We start from the raw sequence: 9,109 nt of genomic DNA on the forward strand, positions 1-9,109 counted from the left end.
TTCAGTTTTCACACAGCAACTGAGAACTGGTAACTCTATACATACAAAACAAAGTTTGCTCCAAGATACAATTTATTTTTCCATTCAGTACTTAAGATCATAAGCAACACATAAAAATGTCAACTGAAAATACTACCTCTCCTGTTTGCCTGTCATGGTCCATGCAAGGCTGTCCATCTTTTGGAGAATAAATTGTGTATCTGAAAAAAGGCATATACTCATACAGTAGCAAATATAATAATGAGTACACCAAGCTGGGGGTGGGGGTGATGGTGTCACAGGGAAGATCTTTATGAAAAAGACACCTCAATGGTATTTTCATATTTTCCACCAATGTCAACATTCAGTTTTTGTAAGAGCTTTAGTATTGGCCTTATTTTGCTTTGAGTGGGTATCCATGGAAAACTGAAACAAACTCGATCTCACAGTCTGCGCTAGCACATGCTGCTTTACTGTGTCCAGTTGAGCATTTGAAATTAAAGGATTCCACTTTAATGTGAGTTATAAGCATATTCTAGAGACATGTCATAGGGTTCCATCTTCGGTAAAGCTAAGCTTATCCATATTCACAATAAACTCAGAGTTGAGCAGCAGGCTTACCGTTTGCCAAACTTGATCTTATTTCTTTCCCTCAATGTAAGAAATTGCCATCGTACAAAGGAATCATAATAAGGATTAACATCTGTAGTAATGAAAGAACGCCTCCAATCCACCTAGAAATGTATACGTGTCTCCAGTAAGTAAATAAAGAAAGAAATTCAAGGAACCTTACAACAGCAAAACTGTTTTAAAAATAAGAAGAAATTTCTCTCCAAAAAGATAATGCAAGTGCATTATCACACAAAGGGTGCGTGCATAAGAATGTAACTATGCAATCTGTATGTACATGGTCTTTCAGAGCCAAGATGCCAAAGATTCAAAGCCCCATCTACTGACTGTGAATTTGAGAGGTTTTATAAGTTTTAACCAGACGCTCAAGTTACATTTCAGCACTACCTTGTTTCATAATCTCTACCTGTCTTTATTTAAAAAAAAAAAAAAATAAATCTGTTGTCAGAAGGACAAGTATCTTTATTTAGTATCACATCATTACTCTTCCTAATATACTATCAATACTGACTACAGAACAGTTACTTAATCTGGAAACAAGAAGTGAAAGTCATAATTCGTTTATTAGATTCTTTTTTCCAGTTGTGATCACTGCATAGGGTATAAGCACTATGTAAGAAAGCACTTAATCATCACTCAAGTCTATTAAAAGTTTAAAATAATAATTCCATAAATACCAGAAGTATTTCCGGAATATTGTTGGTATTATGCTGAAAATAGTCCCAAAGGAGAAGCCACATATTCATAAATATAGTAACAATACATATATGGCTGCTTCTGTCATTGAGTTTTAGATTTCAAACAGTTACCTTCAATCCCATGCTTTTCAGATCCTGCACAGCAAGGGGAGGGAAATAATCCAGCCAATGCTCAGCTTCAGAAAAACTGACTACTTCTTCATCAGAAAGACCCAAAGACTTCATGATTCCCCACTGGTATTTGGAAGAGCCCGTCTTGGCAGCAGCCTTACTCTGAAAGGACAACCGTGATTAGGAAAAATTGCACGTTCTTGTATCCATGACAGCTTTATATGCTCAAGAGCATTCTTCTCCATTAATCTTATGGTTTCTATTTCAAGGTACACAGATTCCATATATTCAAGATATATTCCAGATGTTACCAATTAGTTTCTGATCTGCACTGTTTCCTAGCTTGTATTCAACTACACATACATTACCCCCTCGTCTTTTCAAGGGTTACATGCTTACATCTACCCGATACATCCGCAGAAAGGGCATCATGACAAATGGGCAAGAAATTACCAGTTTGCCAACAGCCTAGTCAAACAAATAGGTTTTTTTACCACGAAAAGACAGAGCAGCCCTGCACTATATCCTTGCATCAAAAACTTTTTCTGCTGTTACTTTGCTGGTATTACTTTCTCCAACTTTTGTCCTTCAAATACGTCTCTACCCAACAGGAACTTACTACCTGCAAGAGCAGGCAAGATCACATCTTTGTTGATGTAGAGCAGACAGAATCCCAAATCTAATGCTTCCAGTGTGACAATCTCTTTAGCATACATAAACAACACACCAAAGAACATCTCTAAGCTTTTCATAGACTTGATTCCTCTCTTTGCTTTATGATATCCCAAAATCATAAATCTCATTAAATACCTGATAAGCCAAAATAGATTGGATGATTTTACTTAGCTTATCTAACCAGAATAGGCTAGATACCAATTTACAAGAAAATAATCAAGTAGTAGGTATATACATCCCCTACCTCTGACAAAGCAGGGTTATTTCCTACAACTTGTTTGTGAATGCTTTGTGCAGAAAAGAAAAGAAAAGAAAAAAATCAGAGTATCAGTCTGGATGATCTCATTTTTCTCAGGAACCTATTTAACAATGCACCATTTCACCATTAAGATTTCATGCATTAAAATGGTATCTCTGAAACCACGCGGTAGATGCATTTTTTTCCAAGTCTACCTCAAAAGTACCCAGCTACCTTGGAAAGAAACAATCAAAATATTTGTATTGCAGGTTTCTCTAAGTGTGAAGGAGGAAAAACCCTGAATGCATACTTCGAAGCTTTGAGAGCACAGCTACCAATCCAGAAAGTCTTTAAAATCTTACCTTTTTGCCTTTTGCTTTGTCTTTGATGATAATTTCTTCTTTTTTAGCAGAACTGTCTTCCTCTTCTTCCTCCTCATCAGGAAATTCAGGTGGGCAGCCATATAATTCCATTTCTCTCTTCAGCTTATCCGCACAAGCCTGAATAGAGTTATTCATAGTCTATCAGCACTTTTCCTCAATCATAGCTAATGAGTGCTTTTTACTGATAACACTTCGTATTTCACTACAATGCTTTGAACTTTTTCTGGACATGGCATTAACTTCTATGAGATCTTGCAATTTCAAGAATGCCTGCCATGGCAGGAAGAGGCTTATAGCAAGGATCTTCTTGCAAATCCAAAAATACAATAGGTAAACTTATTTTTAAAGCATTTTATTTTCTAGAAACTCATAACATACAGTTCAAGCACAACAGATCTTTACTACAAATTCAGGTTCCAAATCACACTGTCTTGATGAATTTTTTAATAAGTTAGTGTGATGTTCAGGATGGGCAGTAAGTAACACTCAAAGTATTCTTTAGTATAAGAAACATTAGAAAAACCTCTCAGTAAAACTCTGAACACCTTACCTTTATAGGCATCCCAGTGCAGTGTAGACCAAATGGAAACAAGCAGTTCTTTCCCTTTAGCCTCTGGTACCCAACTGCAAACTATGAAGTGGAAAAATGAAACAGATGAAACAAGAACAGCATAAGGCTAAACTAGCACCCTTTTCAAAAAGTAATTGAAATTCTTTAACATGAAACCACTGAGAGAGCGCTGACTGCGGTCAACAGCATCTAGGAAGCTAATTAACGGAAAGAAGGTGAAACTAGACTTGGTTATCAGGTCTGCCACTGCCTGCCTGCTTAAGTACAAGCTTCCCTAATTTTCAAGGGGCTGTTTTTGACTAGAGAAGAATGGGTGCAAAGGAGAGATCAATTTTGTGGAATCCTATCCACTAGCCTAAAACTTGTTAACACCCAGGTATCAGGGCACAGTAATCACAAACAGAAGAGAGAGTAAGTTTTCTTGTGAAGTTTGTGCCATTTAGCAGCACCTCCTGAAAATCTTGGCAAATCTGAACAAATTAATAGAGGAAACACCTGTAGTCTGTGTCTCCTAGAATTAAAAAAAAAAAGTGATCAGTGGCATTTCTCTTCAACCAGCAGTATTTCCACTGAAAATATGGGAAAAAAGGAAAGTCTGAATAAGTCATTACAGAATCTATAAAATAATTAGCAAGGTATTCTGTTAGCTCAAAATTTAACTACAAAATTAGCATTTGTTCTAGAGTAGTATGTGAAGGTATTAGCAAAGGAAAATGCTTACCTCACATTTAGATAAAGAAAATGTGTGTCCCAGGTGAAGGCGGCCATTCATGTAGGGATATGGAAAGGTAACAAAGTACTTCCCTTTGCTGAGAAGAAATTCAAAGAATTAAAACACACAATTAGCTTTTAAAATAACCATCAGAAGATGTACAGGTAAAACAGTTCACTGATATGTTCAGCTATTATCAGCTCATAGTGGCATTAAAATATTTCCCCTGCCCGTAATGTCTTTGATTTTAAAGAACGGATACACTAACAGGTTTTAGCATCTTAAAAAAAAAAAATTTAAAAAAACAGAAAAGAAAAAGCCCCCATAGGACCAACATCACAAAGAGACTTTGAAATAGGTAGAACATCTCCCCAGAGGTAACAAATTTTAATCCTGGTTCTGTAAATTAATTACTGCAAAGACTTGAAGTCATCTATTTACTCTCCCACTGGCTCAGTTCAGATTTTTTAGGGGCTCACTGTAAATAATTACTCACTTCACAGGATACATTGTTACAGGATGTTTTGAATACATATTGTGTTGCTGTAACCTGGCCTCTCAAAGCAAGTTAAAATAATTTCCAGATCTTCAGGACACTATAAATTTCTACCTCAACCTTTGCATTCTACTTGGTGCCTTGTCTTTTCTCTTCAGACGCTACTGTTGATGTATAAGCATGCATAAATGAAGGCCAAGTCATTTGCTCACTTGCAAAATATTACAATGTAAGCAGCTTCCACCTGTTACACCACTTTAGTTATTTGTTTTGTAGGAAAGTCAATCTAAACCAAGATAATAACTAACCTCATATTGCCAAGGTCACTGCTTTTTCAGTCAGAGACCTACCCAAACAACTAATGCTGTTCCACCAGGAAGCCCCTCTCTACACTGTAAAGAGTATCGATCCTATCGACCCAAGAGGAATCAGGCTCCCAAGCATGCTAAGCGTTCCCGCTTAAGTCTTTCAGGGTTACTCTGGGGTAGAAATAAACCCAAGAGTTAAACAGGCTTTCTTAAACCCACAGCACACTCCCTTCGCCCATGAAACACTTCCTCCTGCCAGCAGCTTTGCTCCATCCCTTCCTCAGGCTGCCACCGGGCCCTGAGCAAGCAGCAGCCATCCCCACATCAGTTCAGTCCCGCAGCACTGCACGTACCACCAGCCAACCCGTCCCCACAAACGAAGGGATGCAACAGAACGTTAAAGCTTGCCATCTGCTCAGGCAGCACAGCAGACTATCTGCCACATGGAAAGTGAAGAGTTCAAACTCATGCTACACGTGCCTACTAGTCCAGAAGAATCTATTTCAGAAAGCTGAGAACAATTATGAAGCCAGCCAGGTGGAAGAAAATTTAAACAAAACAATAAACGCCTCCTATAATCAACAGGCAGCAGCTCAGGAATATTGCACCACACAACCAGAAAGCCATTACCAAAGCAAAATATCATGTTGACCAAAACCAACATAGACTAAAAGCAGAATGCTCTATAAACAACAACAACAAAAAAATCCTTAACTAGGAAAAACAAGGTAAAATTCACAGCAGTTCAAATTAATTAGAAGTGACAAATACTAAAAAAGAAAGGAAAAAAACCCAGATAAACTTCAGGACGGTTTCTGTGATCCACACACAGTGATGATGTCAACAGGAGTGGTTTTTTTCTTTTATTTTAACAAAATAAAAGACCAAAGGTAATCCTACCAATGGCATTATTATGAGGAAACAGCAGAAAATGAAGAGATGGTTCAGACACAGTCCCTCTAGAAACACAGTAAATTACATCAGCAGAGGAAGCTTCAAGCAAAGAAGCAGAATAGTGCTTCTTTGGTCAATAATAAATGCAGTGACTAGAACTGAAGTTAAGAGAACTTCTTATGTAGATAATAGATAATAATAAATAAATAAAATAAAAATCAGATCATTGTTGTTAGCCATTAAAACAACCAAAGAATATCTGTGGTAGAATTCCATTCTTATTTAAATAAAGGTTATTTTTTTCCTAGGGAATCTCCTCTGGTTCAAACCAGAATTATGTCAAAGAATTTATCAAGTTAGCATTTTGGAAAAGGCCAACCACGTTATAAGTCATCTCTCCTGGTCCATTTTCTTTGAACAGCTGAATTTTAACAATGATACAGATATTCCTGCTATCACCTCCTAGGACTGAGTTTTGCGTGAACAGCAACAGATCTCTTACAGCAGTTCCATCTACATCATAGTAGAGCTCTATCTCAACATAAGAAAAGACATTTTCTTATATAAAGCCTTTTCCTGCTACAGGATAAAATCCCACTGTGACTATATAAGGCCTGGCCATGGAAACTTTCTGCCAGCATCATCTCTCCCTTCCAGGGTAGCTTTTAGTAGTATTGGCTATTTAACAAACATTGATAGAAGTTTAAGACAAAGCCCTGAAATAAATGTATGGCATTTACCTAGAAGTGTAAGAACATTATTTCAGCAAATCAACTTTTTCTCTATTTAGAAGGTGGTCACATGTTAGCATAATGAACACTGAAATTTCATACTAAATTGCTCTATGTTGTCAAGTAGTGGGTCAGTTTCAAGTCAGAAGTATTAATTGCAGCCTTAAATTTCAACCTGTAAGACAGTGAATACTTAAATCAAAGCCTGCATTCCTTTTAAGTAAAAAAAAAAAAAAAAGTGTGAGCAACACACCCCCACACAACAGTTTTTATTACACCTCCTAATTTACCATTCAAATCTTCTGACCCATTTGGGTCCTTCACTCTTTACTCAGTTCTGGGACTATTTTGCTGGAGCTGCACATACAACAGAAGTGCAAACCGAAACTCTTACGACAAACAAGGTATCACAACAAATGTCTGCAATATAGTTTATGCACGAAAAGAAATCACAACACTTCACCTGAGGAGCAGTAACGATCACACACCTGACCCTCATCCACTCCTACACAAAGTAAAACAGGTTGGCCTATACCAAAACCCAAGATACTTGGTTAACTATTTTATCAGCAAAGCAGAACAAGCCCTCCCACAAGTAACGGCACAGGCATCACATTGAGAAGCCTCCTCCATATCAAACAGTAGAAGTCACCCAAGAGAATCCATTTTTAAAATCTCAGAGGATACTGCAAATACCAAGGAATGCATCCTGCTGGAACTTGGCCAAACATATATACGCCATTGCTTCATGTTGTCAGCTATAGAAATGCCAACTTAATGCATAAGTAAGTACCTCCAGATAATCCAAGACTACTACTCATTCAAAAGAGGCCACTTTTTTCCCTCCTGGGTTTTGAAGAAAAAAGTTCCCTTGAAAAGATACTTCAAGCAGTTAAAGATAAAGCCTGTAAAAAAAAAAAAGTAATAATACCTCTTTTGGTTCTGTCTACCTGAAGCATCAATCTCAAAGACTCTCTCATCATCCCACTTTTGCTGGATCTGTCTTTCAATTTTCTTCAGGAAATCAACTTTTGCCGTCCCTTTACGTTCCTGTTAATAGTAAGAAGAAAAGTTTGACTGAATGGGTCAACAAATACAGAATTGCAATACATTACAGACCACTGCTGAAATGTTTTTGCTATGGGCAAGCATTTCTCTGGACTCTGTAACACTGCAGCATAACATCACAACAGAGCATCATTAAGGCAATCAATGACTGGTCTGTGCAGACCTGTATCCTTGAAATTCAGCTTTCTGAAACAAGATCTAAGATCTGTAAGGAAAGGGTTAAAAACCTCTTTCCAACACAAAGTGCTCTACAGCAGTCAACATAACACACACTACCAAACCCAATCATCTTAGCAGTAGCTAACAAACCTGGAGGTGCCTGAATTGAGTCAATAGGAGTGGACATTAATCATTAGTGAAAAAAAAACAAAACAAACCACACAGAATTCCGGTTTTGTTCCAGACTCTTCATAAACCCCAGGTAGTGTTCCTTCATCTTGCTATACATTTAAGTGGGAATAGCACTCCCTATGCCAGAAGACTGTCACACAACTGTACTCTAACTGTAGTTCACAAAGAGAGTTCTTCAGGTAAGTATGAAGTGTGAAATATTCCTTCTCCTTATTCTTTTATCATCTAATATACTGCAGGCATTAAAGGATACATGCACTACAGATCCCACAGTGATAAAGCTCAACATGCACAATGCTTTAGGGCGTGGGTTTACTTCCCCAAGATCAAGGCACTACTAAGGTATTTGGGGCAGAAGCTGTGCCTACTTTTACTCATACAGGCAAACAGAAATCTGATTAATAATAAAGGTATTACAGCAAACCTCAAAATGCCTTTAAAAGAAAAACAAAGATACTACAAGAACTTAATGAAAGGCTCTAACTCAGGCCAAGAAGTGTAATCACTAGACTCTTCCTCCCCCATGGTACTGAATCATTCACCTTAGCGCGGCTCTATCATTTTACTCATTATAATGTCACCTATAAAAGCATGAAACCAGCTGCAGAAAGCTCGGGCTTTCAGAGCGCAAGTTTCACACAAACTGTGCCCGCCGACCCCGGCGGCAGGAGGGCTCAGGGACACCCGAGGGGACCGCCAGGCTCCCGCTGCGACCCTCCCAGGGCACCGGGCCCGGGACTCTGCTCCCACAGCCCCGCACACCGCCGAACGGCGCGCTGAAACGGGCCAGGCCGCCCGCCGCTGGATGGGGGGAGCCCAGGCACCGGCACCGGCTAGTAGCCAGCCGCAGGCCAAGAGACGGCGGCCCCCGGACGGCCAGCCCCGGCCCCGCCGCTGAACAGCGGCCCCAAAGCGGGGACCCCGTAGGCAGGGCCGCACAGCCGGAGCCCTCGCTCGGCCTCGCTGCGCAGGGCCCAGCTGCCGCAGCCACTCACCGCCATGTCGCCGGGCCGCCGCGCCCGACGGGAAGCAGGCCACGCAGCTGCCGGGCCGTACCAAGGCGGCGGGGCGGGGCTGAGCCGGGCCGTACCAAGGCGGCGGGGCGGCGGGTGGGGCAGGCGCGGGCCCTTCGTGGTGCGAAGGCCTCTGTCAACAGCCACCAGTAGCAGGAGCGCGGCCCGGCGGGGGAGCAGCGCGCCCGTCCGCCTCCCGCGGCCCCGCTCCCCGGGCACGGCGGGCGCAGGGCCCTACCCATGTGCCGCTA

General features: G+C 40.3%; 1 protein-coding gene across 2 annotated transcripts in view; it reads right to left on the reverse strand.

Moving 5' to 3' along the window:
* The window catches only part of LARS1 (leucyl-tRNA synthetase 1), a 32,878-nt gene extending 23,911 nt beyond the window's left edge, over positions 1–8,967 (reverse strand). For both annotated transcript variants that reach the window (XM_040603689.1, XM_040603688.1), the window contains exons 1-8: positions 8,841–8,967; positions 7,358–7,476; positions 4,007–4,094; positions 3,265–3,345; positions 2,694–2,831; positions 1,419–1,580; positions 601–713; positions 137–200 (exon numbers count right to left, since the gene is read on the reverse strand). In XM_040603689.1, the coding sequence (XP_040459623.1) occupies positions 137–200; positions 601–713; positions 1,419–1,580; positions 2,694–2,831; positions 3,265–3,345; positions 4,007–4,094; positions 7,358–7,476; positions 8,841–8,846 (771 nt within the window). In that variant the 5' untranslated portion in view covers positions 8,847–8,967. The remainder of the gene's footprint in view (positions 1–136; positions 201–600; positions 714–1,418; positions 1,581–2,693; positions 2,832–3,264; positions 3,346–4,006; positions 4,095–7,357; positions 7,477–8,840) is intronic.
* Positions 8,968–9,109: the final 142 nt, after the last annotated feature.

The sequence above is a fragment of the Falco naumanni genome, chromosome 8, assembly GCF_017639655.2.
Source record: "Falco naumanni isolate bFalNau1 chromosome 8, bFalNau1.pat, whole genome shotgun sequence".
NCBI classification, from domain to species: Eukaryota; Metazoa; Chordata; class Aves; order Falconiformes; family Falconidae; genus Falco; species Falco naumanni.